This window comes from Athene cunicularia (assembly GCF_003259725.1).
Source record: "Athene cunicularia isolate RWA chromosome 10 unlocalized genomic scaffold, athCun1 chr10_part1, whole genome shotgun sequence".
In the NCBI taxonomy this organism is placed as follows: domain Eukaryota; kingdom Metazoa; phylum Chordata; class Aves; order Strigiformes; family Strigidae; genus Athene; species Athene cunicularia.
The window spans coordinates 13745725-13764758 of NW_020799112.1; the positions used below are offsets into that span (position 1 = coordinate 13745725).

Genomic DNA, 19034 nt, shown 5'->3' on the forward strand with positions numbered 1-19034 from the left:
GGGGGGGGGGGGGGGAGGAAGGAGGAAAAAAACCTAAGGAAGAGTTGCTCCAGCAGAAGGGAGACTGAACAGAGGCAAGCTGCAAACACTGCTACATCTCTTCACCCTAAAGAGAATATCAGACGTAATAAAAGTAACTGTGAGAATGGAAGGAACAGATTCATCTTCAGCCACTTCCCCATGTGATGAGCAACAGCATTCAGCCAGAAAGCATTTCCTGCTCTGCAAAACCACAAACATTTGTAGAGCCAAAGGGCATTGTTCTTTTCAGTGAATAGTTTCAAACTATTTGAATACTTAAAGTAAGAGAATGTTGTTATGAGTTACTGCCATTTAGTCAGTAAGCTGTGAAACCCTCACCAGGTGAGAACAGCAAACAACTGCAGACAGGATCCCTGCCCCTAAGATTTTAGCGGTTGTGGCACTGATCCTGCAAGCAGATAAGCATGGGCAGACCCAAGATGGACTCCAATAAACTAGATGATTTTTGGTGCTACTGTGTAGACAACTGTGCAGATGCAGTTTGGGGAGATAGGTCTAGATGACAATGCTGCAAACCAAAAGAAGGAAGAAGATACAGTTACTAACAGGAAACCCAAGACTGTAGTAATACTGTACAAAATAAGATGGAGTTAGACTGGAAGGGAAAGAGCAGGACATAAGAGTAGAAACCACATTATATTTCCATTAAAGAATAAAATGAAAGGTTGCCTGCTATCCCACAAAAAGTCTCATTTACTTACGTGGCATAAGATCATTACTTGAGAATCTGAAGGTATAACGGGATAGCGCAGCGGGACAAAATCCAGTATCAGTTAGGAGATGGGTAAATCACCTGTGAGGCTGCTCTTAAAAGGATGCTTTAAACATGAGTTTGTGCAAAGTGTGGGGAACCAAACCCACAGAGATCAGTCTTCTGGGGCAATGGGGAAGAGATCGCACAAATAAAGCAAATCCAGGTTACAGGACCCATATGTAAACAAGGCTACAAGAACACACCACCAAAGTGCTAACAGAAAAAAGGGACACCAGTGCCACTCCCAAAAGAAGCACAAAGATCCCTGAGCTGGCACCAGCCTGAAGTCATACATCAGCCCTGCAGAGCAAAGCAGGCTCTGGAGCAGTATCACCATGCACACACAGACAAGTACTGCCTCCTTGCTGCCACTGGCTCTCCCACAGACAGCCGCCACTGAGCTCCCTCAGTATGTTGGATTTTACAGTCAGCCTGTGCAGAGTCAGCTTGGGTGTCTCTGCATTCAGGCTGTGGCTAATCACTCACCCATTAATAGGTTTTATAAACATACCCTTACAGAGACATGTGAATGTGACCAGAATAAGGAAAGAAATATACAGTGTGATGCTGGTAATGAAAACTGATCAATTTTTAAAAATAATAATACAAATCACATGTTTTGTACTTACCCCACCCCCTAAAAAAAAAGCAAAAACCCCCCAACTTACGTTCCCAAAAGCTCCTCGTGTTTTTTGTTATCCTTTCTCCAGACCTCAATGTCCAACATATCCTTCCTGTCAGAGAAGTAGTGAAAATCAAACTGTTCCCTCCACTGAGGATTTGCACTCTTACACAGTGTCTAGAAAACATGCAGTTATAATATTTACTTTTCTTAAACGGTACTTATTTCCACAGTAAAGTACATATCAATTCTTCTACAAAAACAAGGCCGGATGTTAGGGCATCAAGTACTAAGGTCAATCCAATCAAAGCTCCCCAGGCCATCATGCACAGCCTCATCTTCCTTAAAAACTCTTTCCTCTCTCCCAGTAACAATAAATATGCAAGTATGACATGAATGAATGGCTGGAGGAATTCTGAAATGCAAGGTGGATCCCCCAGCTGCACTTCCAGTTGGACCATGGTCATCATCCAACATCACACACTGGAAGAAATCAAGAATAACCCCTTTGAGAGCAATCACCTGAAAACAGGTTCGAATGATTTAAGGAACCCACACCAGTACTCTCTACCCTTCTGCATTAAGATACAGGCGAAGAAGGAGCCGCCTTGAAATTGCTAACATCCAGTTAATTTGGTAGCTGTAAATTGTCCCTCCGGATTCGGTGAGATTGTTCCCATGTTCACGTTACTCTGAATATTCACTGGATTAGGACTTAAATCACTTGCAAATCATATCACACCACACTACCCACCATCTCTATCAGCACGGCCCCTGAGAGCACAGGAGATAGGGTTAGCTGGACCTTGACTGAGATTCCTCCCACCTTCTCTGTTTTTCTGGACCCTGAGTAAACGTACTTCATAAATAAAATAAACTCCAGGAAAAAAAACATGAGGTACTGCCAATTTGAAGTCTTATTAGGGTGTAAAAGCAGCAGTCCCCAACTTTTACTGGACTCCAGACAGAAATACTAAACAATTAACTTACTGCAGACAACATTGTACTGAACTCTCCATTTTAAACTTTTTAATTTTCTGTGACTGCAAACAGCGCAGTCTTGCAGATTCATGACACAGGCTATGGACCATTAAAGAGAAACATAAAAAGGGATCTTAACTGGAATAACATCTTTATTCTAAAATAACTAACCCATTTGTTATTTTTCAAAGCTGTTTTTTCTAAATAAAAACATTATATCATGACCTTGGTTTGAAGTTCAATGGGGGGGACAGAGTGCAGGTTTCAGATGCGCCTACATCTGAATGTTATGTTCTGTGAACTTGCTCTGTACATTTTGTACAGGAGGGAGTTTGTTTGCTTCTTCCTCCTTCTCCCTCCACACTTCCAGTTCATGACATACACAGCTCTCGCTTTCTCAACGAATATTACTTTAATTATAGCCCCTCTCCTTATTAGACTTTGGAGATGAAAAGTTTATCTTTGACAACCCCATTCACTTCTTAGATTCCCATGAAATGGTACCGGATACAAGTAAACACAGCCTAGAGGAATAAAAATTCAAATCAAAACCATGGAATATCCTGTGCGTGATGTTTGTTGTGGGGTTTTTTCCTGTTATAGATAACATTTTTCATGAAAGGTGCTTTAAAAAATAAAAATAAAAGTTCCTCTGCACTGGGAACCATTTCAGGTCTGCTTTTCCAGCATACCTAACATTGCAAATGTAACTTCTGTATTGGCAGAGAACAAAACATGTGTGATACACATAGCTTTATTTCGTTTCATATTAATGTCAAACATCCATCAATATGATGATTATGTTAAATGCACAAAACCAGATACACACAATATTCCTAGCTTCCTATTCCTATATTGGCATGTAAAACATATTAGTAAAGTGTTAATGTTCCTGATCTGGTCTCCTGGTTTTGATCTCACCTATATAAAACAGATTCAAGAATAGTTCCATCTGAGGTAGCAACACTGGTAAAAGAAACACCAAATGCCTTATCGGCTCCAGCAAACCTAAAGAAATCCTTAATACTTACCTTACTCTTGTATCTTTGATCTCCCAGTTTGAGGAGAATGAAAATCTCTGCCAAGCCCCCTCCAGGGATGTTCTTCCCCTCCAAGAGCGTGATGGTGACCAGCCCATTCCACAACTGGTTCTTGCGCAGAGAGTCAGAGAGTCGCGCGCTCCGCATGAAAGCCGACTGAAAAGCAAGTCAGCGACACAAAACACTTATACACCCAAACCCACATTTTTATGCTCAGACTGATTGTGATGTGAAAGCACCAGAAGTGAAAGAGGTACCATGATCCCCTAGTAGTGAGCAGAGAATGGAGAGCAGTAGGATACTATGGATTTTCTGCCTCTACTGTACTATGGCTGGCTCCATGAAGGGACCGCACTCAGCATCAGAGCAAAATCAACAGGGTTAGCTTAAACCACCAGAGAAGTTGACTTCAGCTAACCTGGCTGAGCTTCAGCAAGAGCAGACCTCGAGCATTTAGAGAAATCTGTTACCTTGGCTCAGAGAATGACACAGGAGAGCCATGGGGAGAAGAGGTGGGAGAGAGGAGAAACTAAACTCTTAAATGTCTCTAGCTATGTCCGTAAAACGTGGATCTGGCCTTTTCCTGCATTCCTGTCTGGGGTGGGGGGGACAGCCCGCAGCCATAAAGCCTATGGCCAGGTGAAAGGCTGAGCACGCATCTTCCACCTCCTCAATCACTCAACCGCCTGTCGTCCGTGTTAGCTCTTCACCTGCTGCCTTTGCAGCTCCTGCTTCCAGAAACTGAGCTCACGAATCAAAAATACTGATGCCTGCTGAAAAAACACTGACACCAGCGGGCTCTTTATCTGGAGTTATGGTTACCTGGTAGCCACATTTGTTACCTTCGCAGCTTCATCCTACATAGCATGGCTGTGCTAACAGTTTGCTAACTGGCAATATTTTATTGGACAGAGGATGATTAAATAGGCCTTTATTTGGGGGGAGTGAGCTGGAAACATTAAAACTCAAGGCTATACTTTTCTTCTCGCAGTAAAAATCCTGCCATATTTTATTCTCGCGAAGCAACTTTTAACTCGCCACACTTTGGAGCTTCAATCATGTCATATACAGGTGGGAGCAAGACGGAGGAGAAGATTTCACAAGTCACTTTAAAACAGGACGTGTTAGCTTTAAAAGCAAGTAAGAAATGTTGTTGCTAAATAAAACGATTGCAAAAGCACCTGATGTCTGAAGATTACTTTTTATGGATCAATTACCCAGCAACAAAATTCTTAAATCATGGGTGGTGAACTCACAAATTTTTTACTTGCTTTTTACTGGTTAAAATGCCCAACTCTGAATCCCACAAGCATATTAATATACTTCTATTTAAACACCCCGTTTGGCTTTCCTGGCACACTGGTTAAAAATTCCTACCTTTAAAAAGAAAACGAGATTTTGATTCATAAATCCAGCTGCAATGTAATTTCTTTTTTTTTTTTTTTTTTTTTTTTTTTTTTTTTTTTTTTTTTTTGTAAAGTTCATCTTTTAGGCCAAAAAGCTAAAGCATGACTGTTCCCATGGACATACTTCAAAGTCCCGGCAGATATATTCCTCCCTAAACACTGCAACTATTTCAAAATCCTTTTTATAAAAAAGGGAGTAATGTCCACAAGGGATCAAAGGGCATTCTACAGTCTGGCAATCGCCTCAGAAAAATGGCAGTGCTTCCATGAAATATGCCCTAAAATAATTTTGCAGCTTGGTATGTCCTAATTTCGAATTGGATGTTTATCTTGGAAAGGCTTCTATCTAACTTGTCCATAAAACAGCTCCACTTAGCTCTATGAGCCCTGTGAAAATGGAATCCAAAGCTGGCTATTAAAGGGGCCTGGAGATTGCTTCCATATGGCGTAACAGCATGGGAGTGGAGGGCTAAGGCCTACAGCAGGCGCTGCTTGGCTTGAGCTCCCCATCTATCCATGGACACTCGTTGCATTACACCATAACATCTGGATTATTGCTTGTAATGTCCCTGGGAAATATCCACTTCCCATCAAAGCCTTTATCTATCTCAGTTGTACTTTGAACATTTTAGTATTTAACATAGTCATGTTTTGATGTGATGTACTTGCTGCTTTAGGAGCAAGGATTTTTCCCTCCCCCCTTCTCCTTCCAAAGAGGAGGAAGAGGTATTTGATGTTAGTTCACAAAAAAAAAAAAACAAAAAAAAAAACAACAGAGAAAGTTTATTATCCATGTTACAATTTCTTTTAAAAACAAAGCATTCAGTTCTCTTCAAAGCTTCCAAGCTGAACACAAAAGACAGTTGTTATCACTCAGTTTGCAAATCAAATTTGGATTATTTTAATTTTTTAACCAGGACAGTATTTTAGGGAGTCACTCAGCGTTGGGGGCCCTCCTACCCAAGTTCTGTAGAACACATAAGCCCGCCCTTTGAGCCACTGTCTCCACAGGTACCCAAACCACCCTGGATTCCACACAGACCTGGGAAAAATCAGCACCTGCAGCTCGGTATTACTAGAGCACATTGCAGTGAATCAACTCTGACCTTCCAAAACAGGTGGCCCCTAGAAAATGGCCTTGTGCACACCCTTTCTGGATGGTTGGGCAGCTGCAAGAGAGCTCTGTGCTCCTCTCAGAAGAGGGGTTTGTTGGTCTCCACCTAACAGGACCTGTCTGCTTTAGGGATAAGATCTGGCATCACTTTAGCGCATCACACTAGACAGAGAAACCAAGATGTTTGCAACTGGTTTAGGGCACAGCACAGATCTCCAGCACCTCAACACAAGCTCAATGACCGCAGTCTGCTTCCTGCATCCCCCAACTCAACTCTGCCACTGTCACAAGCCTCTCTCCAAACGGGGCAGCACAGAACCCAGGAGGGCGCTTGCCTCACTGCCTGTGGACACCCTGTCACATTAGGAATGCTCTGGATTTCCTGGACTTGACCAGGTCGTTCCCACAGCGTGTGCTCAGCAGATCTGGCACATCTCCTGTGCTTCGTATCATCTACACGCACAGCAAAGTATCGCTCTGTGCATGCTCTGCAGCCACCTCTCCAGCCTCCCCAGGTATTTGGCAGGCTGTTCCTCTGACCACCCTGATGGAAATCCCAGCCAAACAGGCAGTGTCTCAGATTCCACTCACAGTTTCTGGAAGGAAGCACATCTGGGGAAACCCAGATGTGTGATAGACCCACAGACCTGGAACATCAATGAGTCAACTTTAGTGTTACCTGGGGAAGCCTGCACACTACAGAAAATGCCTCCCAGGTGGCAAGAAAATGATATTGCATTATTTATTTTAAAAGTTTTACCTCCTGATAGCCCGCACCTACTTGTTTCAAACTGATCTACACAGAGTTAATTGATTAAACTTCACAGCCTCCCTCTGAGCTGGCAAAACTATTACATAGCAAAGCACAGAGAAGTGCAGCAGTTAGTTCAACAAAGTTACTCAGGAGCAAAACAAGCACTGAAAAAAAACCAACCCAAACCTCAATCCCTCCCTCCAGCCACCACTACACTAAGCTGCCTTCACAATGAGACCAGAAAAGTCAAAGCCCCTGTCTATACTGCCCAGAAAAGGAGGACATAACTGCTTAATCAGTGACTATTTAAAAGTGCTTTTATCTGTTCAGCTCTACCCTTTCCCTGTTACCTCCCAGGCTATGGACGCCTCCAGACTTGGGTACTTCAGCTCCTCCTGCTGCTGAACCCGAGCTCTTTCCAGCTGTGCTCCCAGACTGGATGCCAGGTCCTTCAGACCTCTCCCTCTGTATTTTCCTGTAAACTCTCTTGCAGTCAGCCAGCTCACACTCTGGCTACGTCCCAGACCAAAATAAAGGTGCCTTGCAAAGGTACAGAAAAGCTGGCTAAAGCTAGGATCAGGCTTTAGGGCTGGAAATTAGGAAACATGCTTTATGATGGAAGTTGGCACATGTCCCAAGCACAAGACATTGGACAAGTTTAATTATTCCTTCCTGTCCCCCCATCACTTCTGAAATTAAGATAGCCGTGAGATCAGAATGTGAGGGGTTGTCTCCAGATAGAGCTCTGATTTCGGCTGGGCTCTGTGTGCAAATAACCAGTGATACCATAAAGGTCACCTTTATGAGAAGTTCGCTCCTGTAAAATAGATATCAACTTGAAAAAAAAAGTATCCCTCAAACAAGCCAGCCAGAAATAATAAGCACAAGAATATCCAAAAAGATTTACTCAGAAACAAACTAGATGTTTTTTAAGTCTAACAGCCCCGGTTTACTGCAGATATAGGGACTGTGCAAAATCAGGTAAATAATGAATAATCTCTGAAGCAGAAGTATGGCCTGGTCATAGAGCAGGAACCTGCCACATGAGGAACAGAAGATGGTTCTTCTCCCTACTGCTTAGAAAGAACATTTGCCCAGAAAATATACAATGTCTCTGAACAGAAAAACTGAAAATCGGTGCTCACAATACTATTTTCAGAACGTAGTTCCCAGTTTCAAAATTATTATAAAAGTTTTCACACCACCTTTCAATTTTTTATTACTTTCTGGTTCTGGTTTAAAGCAGCAAGCTGGACAAGAATGAGCAGGTGGGCCATTATTTTGCCTTCACAGAGCCAAATACAGGAGATGAGCAAGAATGACAGAGCTTTGGAGGGGAAAGAACCAGCTCATTGACCCAGCCTCATAAAATCCTTTAGGAGCTCGAGTCTCCCCAATAACACCATTTGTATATAATCTCCCTCTATAGGCACCCAGCGAATCCCCTCTGGTGCATCAGGGCTGCTTTCAAATCTGTCTCTTCTCCTGACACACACATACATGGCCCAAGTTCAAACTTGTTTTTGATGAAATAAAGAGATGCAGAAAAATTGTACATTTAAATGACACGGCAAGGTGACCAAGTGTGAAGTGAGCCCATCTCTCACATCTTTCATTTAAAAGGATGAGACAGGACAACAGAAAGCCTGCTGCAATCCCTGTGAAGAGGTCAACATCAAAACTGGGCCACGTAATTTGCCATTTGAGAAAACAACAACACGCGAATAGGAAGGCTCTTTGGACTTCTCATTAAGCAGGGAAACCATTTTGCAGAGGCAGACTCCCCTTGGGAAAGAGGAGAGGGCAGCGAGAAAGGCAAGTGAACCAACACGAGATTGCCGCCACGATGCGTGACCCTGTGGCAACCGAGTCCCTCCGCTCCACAAAACACTTGGAGAGCGTCACTGCCCACAGGGTGTTGTGGGAGAAAGCCAAATACAATGAGGCAGGCAAAAATGAAATCTAACAGCCCACGCAGAAAAAAAAAAAAAAATAAAGGGAGGGATTTTCCCCTGCGTTGAGATGCTGAGGAGCACTTCGGTCCAGTCAGCCTTCCAGCCAATTTATTCAATCATCTTAGGCTATCAAGGTGGCAATTGTGTCGCTTTTGTTTCAGGACTGAACTGCTGCAGGTCAATCCACCCTAAGCAAACCTGCTTATTTGCTTCATAGATGTTCAACACTTAAAGGTTATTCAGCTGTACAAATGCTCGAAATAGCATGAGGGGCACTCAGGGTGAGACTCAAGCCACCCAGGACAAACAAGGCTACTGAGCATCAGCATGTTGGACTCCAGCAGAGACAGCTACCAACTCCCTCTGCACCCCAGATAGCCCCAGAAAGAAAAACAGAAAAGAAAGAAGAGCTTGCCAATACACAGATATGAGTGCATATATTAATACTGCCTAATAGTATCCTCTTCCCTTTGCAATGCCACCCTCTGTGAGAAAAAGAAGAAAGCTGCACTCTTGGAGACAGCTCCCACAGAGGACAATGCTGTTCTCAGCTCCCATGAAAAATGAGGGATCTGGATGTGCTGCCCATGTCTTGGGAGTCCGCCCAAATGTGCAATGATTCCCTTCTAGCAGCAGTGAAAAATATATACTGTGTAATCAACAGATAGCTAAATCATCCAGTTCAACAGCTCTTGCACCAAAATGATTTAAAAGACAATATTCAGTTGCTGAAATCCTTCCTGCATACTCTCTGTAATGAACGTGAGGCAACTGTAGCTAGACGGGAGATCTTGTACTGCTGCTGTTTTCATTGTTGTCTGAAATGTAGCTTTTCCTTCAAAAAGCAAGGGAGCTCAGAGAACACACATGAAGAGTGTACAGTATCCATGTGAACCCCTTCACCAGTCTGACATGGAGTGGCATCAGGTATTAGTGCCATCAGCAGGGGTACTATAATTTGGGGTGAATTTGGGAAACCAGCAAGAATCCCGTGATTAATGTGGAAAGACTCATTTAGGACACTGATGTGCCAAATCTGCAGTAAGATAACACAAAATGGTCAAATTAGAGTATAACCAGACTTCTTTCATATAGGCAGTACAGATTTAACAAAAAGCCGTGGAAGTTATATTCATTTTGTCCATCCTTAAAATAAGTCATTTTCCCTCTATTTCTAGAAGAAGAAATGCTAAATATTGAAACAGAGGTCACCTATAGTTCAGCACTAAAAAAAAAAAAAAAGGAAAACTATTTCAAATAGAAAACTTTTATTTGTCTAAACCTACAGAGATGAAATTTAGATCTGTCTCAGTTCAGCTGCTCAAATGGAAAGTATATGGCCTTTTCCTCCCTCAACAACAAACCAGTCAGCTCAGTAGCCAAAAAAGAGACGAGTCCGTGTTTCTGTTACAGAGCTCTTTCCATTTCCCCTGCCCCCCCTTATTCCTGTATCTTTATCTCGTCCAGCAACATTGTTTTCTACCCCATCATACTCTCTGGCTATTCTTCCATAACCTCTTGTGCCTTCCCTAGACACCTATATTCCCCATGCACACAATTTTTCTTTCTAGCCTTTATGTTCTGCCACAAACTGCTAGTACTGCTTCCACAGACCAGAGTTTCCTAACTAAAGATGGTTATTGATGTACAGTACTAGTGTTTTAGTGCAGTAGCAGAATCAATAAACTAGGAAATACTGCTTTGTCAGATTTTTCCAGCGCATGCTGGGAAATATTTTTACTGCCTTTGGATGGTCACAGAGCTTTTCTTAAGAGATCACACTGGAGCATGAACTGTGTCTTCCCTAGGAAGAACTGAAGCTCTCCTACCCTCTAGTGACTGGAACAGAACAGAGCACAGGGTTGCAGCTTTTTGATTTTTTTTTTCCCCTCTCCTGTTTTAAACAATACTTTCACTTCTCCTAAATCAGTACCACGCTTCAGTATCTCCTAGTTTTATTTTAAAAGGCACAAGCCGGAGTCTTGAGAACTGAGCCACCTGCCAGTATGGCTTACAGCTAAAGGTCCAAAAACCTGTATGTAAAAAAAAAAAATTCTTCAAAATACAATGAGATATAGCATACAACTAAAAATTAAAAAAAAAAAAAAAATCCAGTGACAGCAACCAAGACAGAAGTTTGGCTATTCTGGACAAAAAGGACTAGAGTTTAAAAACCTGGCTCCTTTTCCCGGGACCCAAAGCCAACCAGCGTCAAGAGACAGCTGTGTGTGCACGCGTGAGAAAAAGGGGGATCAAGCTACACTGATTGAGTGAGGGCATAGTAATTTCCAGAGCTTTAGTTAAAAACTAAAGTGCTGAGCTCTTCAATTATTCCATCACTTTCTGTCATACTGCATTCAGGGATGCCTGGCGGCTCTCCGCGCCGAGCGCCGCGGGAAGAGCTGCAATATCCCTGGAACCAGAGCTCACCAAGCTGCCGTCCAGCTCCAAGGGCTGTACTTTGCACTTCTTCTATTGACAAAAATGTACTTGCTGGCACAATACCTGAGAGGGCTGGCTTCTCTACATAGCACACCACAGTTGTAATGAATAGAACAAGAGGAGGTTAATTATTCAATTTATTTAGGCACAAACCAATAGTTATATAGGGAAAATATCAAGATGCATATGTGTTCTTCTAAGAGCCAAATTCTGCTTTTCAGAAAGTTAGACTGTATAGTTCTCAAGCTGGGTACTGGGGCCTGCAGTTTCTATATCATTGTTATTTACTCAATAGCGAATTAAAGCTTTACAGAACAAATAAAAAGCCACATTCTGTTTCCTGAACAAGTTAAAATCTAATGCAAAAATGGAACAGTACAGGAATATAAAAGTAATGGAAGCCTGCAGGAATACTACACAAGACCAAAAGGAAGCAAGTTATGTTGATACGTAGCAACACACAAATCTTGGGAATCCTGTTACATTGCTGGTAATGAAAACTCCCTGCTCAGTCTCCACCCCAAAACCAAAAGGAAATTTCAAACCCCACAGGAGTGACCAAAAGAAATACTGCCTCACAAATTCCCCCCTAGATGAGAGGCAACCCAAGCAATTAGACTGGGAAGCAGAGGACCCACGTTCAACTCCAGTACCAACTACTGGCCACCATTCGGGTATCCTTAAGCAACTCAAATCTCCCATAGCTCCTTTTTGTAGCTGTGTTTACACACATTTCCTTAGCACAGTTTCTTTCATTCTACAGCTCCTTTCTGGGTGGGGTCTTATTGTCACTTGCCACTAGACACTACAATAGGACCTACAATAAGAAAACTGCAGCTATTTCTCATCACGTTTTAAAAAAGGCAAAAAAGAAAAAAAAACCCTGCCACCACATTTAGACAGGTTGCATCAAGATTTCAGTTTTTTCCTATTTTTACACTTTCTGTTTCAGAGAAGGGCACAAAGACTTCAGGAGGGGGCTTTTTTTTTTGAAGAGAAAAAAAATTGGTTACCTTGGATGAAGTTCGCTTCTTCCGACTTGACCATCTCTATTCATGAGTCCCCACCATTGTACCAAAGTGAACCCAGAAAGAGAAATAAAGAGGAAGAGCAAAACAGAGAAAGTGTTTAGTAAAATAATTCAAACAGCAGCTTGTGTTAAAAAGCTGTGTTAAAAAGCTTATTACTAAGTATGAGGCTGGATCTACTACTGCATTCATCTACCTCCCCTTCCTCATGGAACATAACAATCAACAAAATACCTGCATTGCACCAAAAAAAAAAGGAGAAAATTTAAAAAAAAAAAAAAAAAAAAAAAAAAAAAAAAAAAGAGAGAGAAATCAAGAATAAAAAGTGGAGGGACCCAGAGCCATTAGTAAGAAACATGGCTTATACTTTTGGTGCCATCTGGTTCTACAGTAAGCTAATTTAAAAAGGAAAAAAAATCATCTTGCTGTTAAGTGCTAATGTGGACAGAGCCATTTCACTATTCTGATTCCACTGGAAATGGCTGAGCAATTTGCATTTGAAATATGAGGGCTTAAAACATCGTCTTTAAAAAAAATTACAGTGTGCACCAACTCTTCTATCATCTGCACTCTGAATGTTAACTAAGCACCCAAGAGTACCAAAAGCTGCTACTTTAAACCAATGTGTTTTCTGTCTCACTGGCTAGGTCCACTTTAGCCCATGCCTTCCTAAAAGTCCCAGAAGAATTCCTAAGGTTCTTTCACCTCAACCACTTTTTTGCTAAAGAAACTTTATGTGCTTGCTTCCCCGCTTCCTGCAACCCAGTGACATGTGTGCCAACAACACTCTTGTACAAGTTAGAGGGGGAATTCACATCCCAGATCAAAGCCATCTCATAATATAGATATATAAATACAATAACAGCATTTTGAATATTGTCATTAAGCTTTTAAATAATCACATACTGAGGTAGAAATAACTCCACAGTTATCTTAATATTGAGGTTTTACAATTCCAAAAAAAGGCAACTGTTTAAAAAATAAATAATGAATGGCAGATGTCCCACGTTAGATTTTTTATTCTGCTTTCCAACCCCTTGAAACATTTACGTTCTATAATCCTGTTCAGACTGGAATTCCATACCTGCAATTCAATGAAGTGCTGTAAACAGCAACTTTCATACTAGACTATATAGAAGACTTGTAGTGAGATTTTTCTCTTTACATATTTATTACACATTTAAATTGGACTGGTTTGAAAACCAGAGCTAAGTAAATGCCTGACCTTGGCTTTTCCCCACCCCTTGCAGGACATGAACGGGATGAGTTCACCACAGGTATGCTCCACACTCTGTGTAAAACGCTAGTAGGAATCTTGAAAGATGAAAACCAAAGCAAAAATCCACCTGCAGGACCTGAAATTTAAAAACTATCAGCTTCAGTTGTGGTGTTCTCAGTCTCTGCCCAGGTTTTTCTGGGTTTCTAGCATCGCTAAATGCGCCATATTTCAGCATCAGGAGCCAAGTTCAATTTAACTCAGTCAAGAAACTGTCAGTGGCAAAATCAGGGTTTTTACAAGCAATCTATTCCTCTCAGTCAGTGTGCTCCTCCACAAGATTGGTGTGGTTTAAGTCTTAACATCAAATCTCTGCTTTTAGGTTTCACGTGGATTTTTTCGTTGTCATTGAAAGAAAAAAAAAAAAAAAAGAAAAGAAAAAAAATAATAACCTTTTATTTGTTTTTAAAGTGTTAAACTCCTGGGTGGAAATCAGAAAATAGTATGTTGTGGAATAGCAATCACAGCAGGTACAGTTCATCCATTCACTTCAGCAGGTTGTGCGTTGCAGAGGTGGCTCCCACATGCCCGGTATACGCAGAGCACTGCCACGGTGCATGTCACAGCTACAGGACAGAAGCACCCAGCTACAGATGTCTATGTAACTTTTATCCAGTTAAATATGGGGCTTTTTTAAAAGTTATGATCTAGCTCGATTTCAATATTGAGTCTCGGAGGACGAAAATAAAGGTGGCATTTCACAGCAAATCAGATTATGCGAGCTCTTCCCCCCCTCCCCCTACACATTTCAGCTATAAATTTGATTTCCTAAGCCACTTACATTTCTCTTGAAGTCTCCTTGCTTGACTGCTAGACTCAAGTTTAATACAATCACTCCCATGTCATCTTCTAAACTGTTGGGATCTTCCAGTTTTAGAACCTGTTCAGTAGGTCTACAAGCAAAAAAAAAAAAAAAAAAAAAAAAAAAAAAAAAAAAAAAAAAAAAAAAAAAAAAAAAAAAGTGCATTTATTGACTCCAGTTAACTCAAGTTGATTATTAAAGGTCACGCTGAGCTGTGCAAATTTCAGCATCTTGCCTGAAATTCCCAATATTGCGTTTAAATGTTAAAACGGGAAATCTGAAGGGTTCCTTCTTAGTTCTGACAAAACACACCACCCTTTTAATAATGCAGCCCAGCATCTATATAGCATTACTTAACACTCATAACTCTCCATATGCAGATGCACACTGAATAAAGTTACAACTACCTCCACCTCACAGGGAAGAAGAGTGACAGAGAAACTCATCCAAGTGAATTTTCTGACATTAGTGGCTGGGATTTGACTCACAAAACCTTTCCTCTGCCTGAGTTTAATCTCCCTCCATGAATCAGTTCCCTCTTTGAAAACGGGAATGCTGGTATTTACCTGATGGCAATATCTCGAGAATAAATTCATTAACATTTCTAGAAATTCAGACACAACAGCCATGGGAGCTATAACATACCCGCACAGGGAAAAATTTTCTCAAAAAAAAAAAAAAAGTCGCACAGCGAGGGAGTATGAAAGAGTGAACTAAAACTTGAATTCCTGGCTTCCAGCTCCACATTGAGACCAAGCAGCAGCAGCAGACAAAAGGCGCAGAGCTTGCCTCCACACTAAATCAGGGCCAGATGAGCTGCCGCGGGGACGGATGGCTGCGGGGGGAGGCTGGAAACGGGGCACTCCCAGCCAGCCAGGCAAACCGCTCCCCAGCCCAATTAGATACAGAAAAACGCGCCCCACGCTACGTGGGGCTAAGAAGGGGTCTCAACCTTCTCCCCCCTTTCTTCTTCCACCTCCATAAATTATTCTGGTGTAGCTCTCCCGAAACAATGGCACATATAGAAACTCTTATTCTTATTCCTAGACATGAAAAGGAAAGGGCGCCTTCTGCTGAACTGGGCTCCATCCAGGTGGGATTTGAATCCGGTACGTAACGCTGGATAAAAACATGCATGTACAGGATTTATCTCAAGTGATTTCTTTTAAAATGTGCTCCCCACTCTTCTTTCTATCAAAGTAAGTTTTCATGAATAGACATATTCCAAGCTAGAGCAAAAGTATTTAATTATTTTCCTATGCTTCTCAGCTAAGCTGCATTAATAAACTTTAATTAAATAAACATATTACCTATTGAGTTCAAGTTCAGCGAGCGCTACAAATGCCGAACCCATGAAGTCTGAAGAGGTTAAATCTCGATCATACACCTGGTAGCAAAATAAAATAAATATTTCTAATTTTCACATCATAAGCCAGCTTTATCCTGGCCGATAAAAGAACAGATATTTTAAGCCCTTTCAGTTCAATTTTGTATTTGAAAGATCAAAGCTTAGATATAATTCAGGGATAATTTTCCATCTCCCTGCTTTAATTTGTATTTTTAACTAAATATTTAAACAGCATTTTGAAAGTATCTTCTTAATGTTATGTAAACAGAGACATGTGTGCTGCTATGGATTGTGCCTGTTCCTTTATGCTCTGCGCAATAGCATAATGAAACGCTGCACAAAAAATCAGGTACTTCTGGCTACAGATGTTTTAGCAATTAGTGCTCGCAACTGGTAGCTTGCAGTTCTGGTAACTGTAACGTTACTCATAATGAGAAAAGGCTTTGCTACTTGTCACGGCTGCATCCCAGGTAATAATTCTGTTCAACCCAGCCAAATTACACTCTTAAAACGTGCTTATGAAACCGCTATTGCTTTCACTGAGTTTGCACAAGCACGGTAAGAGCGAGCAGAATTTAGCTCCATAGCTTTAAACATATCCAGTCAAGGAGTTTTATTTCAACTTGGGCTTTTGCAGATGGAAAGCAAAACATGCAAGTAAAATCTGGAAAAGACATATGTGCATTTTAATTTGAAATTGCTGAAACTCTTAAACCGGATTGTGTTTTATGTTACGCTGCCACAGTGAATAAAAATCAATACGTTTCTAAAGTTGAAAATAATTGCTTAAAAAAATATTGACCTATCTTTCAAAAATCTAAACCCAAAACTTACCTTGATCCAGAGTTTTTGATCGAGGGTCTGTACGGGCAGCACAACAGTCTCATCCCAAACTGGGTTGAGGTTCTTGTAGACTACCTTACTTCTGTAGAGAGTTTTCCCATTCAGTTTGAACTTCACATATGGGTCACTTGTACCTGTGATAATTAATAATAAATAGATTAGTATTGCCCCCACATAACCCCAGGATTTTAAGTTACATTTTCATAAAAAATAACAGTAATAAATAGAAATTACTTTATATATACATACATATACTTAATTACCTACATAAAAATTGCCAGTTTATACAGGAAATCTATTGAACAGAACCAGAAAGTTGTCTGAAAGCAGGCAACAAAAATTCCTCATAGTTTCCTTGATCTCCACTGTGTTAAAGAATGCTAATTATTCTTTGGTAATTTAGTTAACATTTTAATTTGGGAAAAGAGCAACAGAAGCAGGGATGAAGCACAGTTTACAGGCCAACTAACAACAGAGACAGTGGAAGAGAGAAAACGTGATCCTGTGACTATGAATATATAAAAAGACCAAAACTCAAAAGCATCGTAACTTGGATTGGAGCTCCAAGGAAACCAGTAACAATAGCTAAAATACCCATCAGGATTTCATCACTGGTGTCACTTGCCAATTTACTTAAAACGAAATTTGAAGTTTCAGTGAAAAAATACTGAAAAATTATTCACCAGCTTAGGATAAAAACCACACACAGAATAGACTCTGTAAAGACAACAAACAATATTCAGGTAACACATTTTTTAATCCAAGTGGCACAATTTGCCATGGCAATAATATCCCATATTTTTATGGAGCAGATGTCCATGGACAGAACGTGAGGCTCATGCCACTCGGCAGCAATAGAAAAACTTGCAGCTGTCAAAGGAAAACAGAAGAGGGAATCAACTTTTTATTATTGTTATTAAACCAGTGGCATCTGCACCAACAGCAACCACCGTGCAGGACACCATACAAAAGGGGGAACAAGGTACACGGAGAATTTAACTAGATGGTTGATTTAGTAATGCATACAGACTTTACAAAAAAAATCTCACAAACTGCAAATAAGGGAAAGAACAAAAGTATGGTGTAGCAGCATAAGCAATTAACTGATCCCAGGTGCTGTTCATCTGTCAGATTCAATATTGTCTGTATTATACCTTATATTTGGAATTAAACTTCCCTCCTAACAGTTCAGTTTCATTAGAAGAATAACAGCTAACGAGATGGTCCTGGCTGCCCCCCAGCCTGCAGCGTGTGCTGCCAGCAGGAAAAGACTGACTCCTACACCAGACTTCACATTCAGAAATAATCTGAACCTGTCCTCCCTGGTTCCCACTGAGCTACTGGCCGACAAATCTGTGACAGTTCAGGATAACCCAGAGTAAGACCGATACTCAGTCTTGTCAGTAGTTTGGTGAAATAGTGAGAAAGTGAAAAATCCATATTTAAACATCCGAAGCTCTGATCAGTGCTATGCGGAGACAGATTTAGACTCAAGAAAAAATAGCTATGTGTTAGCATCTATTTGAAATTACATAGTACTGTAAAGAACTGTGCTCCTGGGACATACAGAAATATTTAAGAATTATAGAAAGGGTTTTTTTTTTCCTGTTTTAATTTCAAAAGGGAAGAGTTGTAAAGCCCTGGCCAATTCTGCAAATAGAGGGTGTTTCATTCACAGAAGAAAAATACCAGTTGGTTTTCAAATGCTACCTGCAGCTAATCCTTTTCCTAAATAGTAAGCGTTAAAATTAACCTTTTTTTGTGAAAAGTGCTGAAAACTTAAAAAGAAGTTTCTTTTCTGCTCCTCTAAAAGAGAATAATAATAAGGGCCTGATCCAAAGCTGGGGAAGTCAGAGGGCAGCTTCTCATTGTTTTCAATGCGTTAGGGCTGGACTTTTCCCTCAAATACTTCTCAGAACTATAATTATACTCTTATATAAAATGTACAGCTTAAAACCAGCACACTTTCCATAATGAGTGGGAACACACAGATAAGTCATAGCCTCACACTGTGGGCAGTAGCCCTCAGAGGATGAAGAAGTTAAGAAATAACAGCATTAGTTAGTTTCTTCCAGCTCCTTTACAAAGAGAAGAGGAAAAAAAAAAAAAAAAAAAAGGAACTGGCTTTTATTTACAGGATAAGCAGGAGCCAGCAGCATTATTAAAAATAACAGTAATAGTAATAATGTCCACAACCTATTCTGTGCCTGAAATAGCAACTGGCTGAGACAAGGAAAGCAACTGATGAAATGAAAGCATGAAGAGGATGATGGAGGCAGGTGGTTTCTGGCCATAACTCATCTGCTTTTGGCACAGAAAACCCACGAACAAGGGCAAAACCTGAAAAGAGCAAAAGAAGAGACAGAGAAAGCAAACAGCCAGCAAGTTCAATATCTGCAAGTATAAAACTCCAAGCCCTTTCTCTGAGGATGGGAAGCAGGAAGACTGTAGCTAAGTAAGAGTCCCAATTGCATTATTGCTCTGAAAGCTTTCCAGGTTGTTATACAGTAAAGGAAAATAAGAGGGGGAAGGGCTGCCCAGCACTGCTCATGTGAGCCAGGCTTTAGCAAACATTCTTATATATATATATATATATATATATATATATATATATATATATATATATA

The 19034-nt window shown here is 40.8% G+C and overlaps 1 protein-coding gene across 2 annotated transcripts in view; it reads right to left on the bottom strand.

Moving 5' to 3' along the window:
- MCTP2 (multiple C2 and transmembrane domain containing 2) overlaps positions 1-19034 on the bottom strand; it is a 104016-nt gene that overhangs the window by 70283 nt on the left and 14699 nt on the right. The window contains exons 4-9 of one of the 2 annotated variants that reach the window (XM_026856429.1): positions 16399-16541; positions 15527-15603; positions 14196-14307; positions 12124-12159; positions 3431-3595; positions 1465-1595 (exon numbers count right to left, since the gene is read on the bottom strand). In XM_026856429.1, the coding sequence (XP_026712230.1) occupies positions 1465-1595; positions 3431-3595; positions 12124-12159; positions 14196-14307; positions 15527-15603; positions 16399-16541 (664 nt within the window). Of the gene's footprint in view, positions 1-1464; positions 1596-3430; positions 3596-12123; positions 12160-14195; positions 14308-15526; positions 15604-16398; positions 16542-19034 lie in introns of those variants that run through there. The other variant, XM_026856428.1, reaches the window with a different exon arrangement.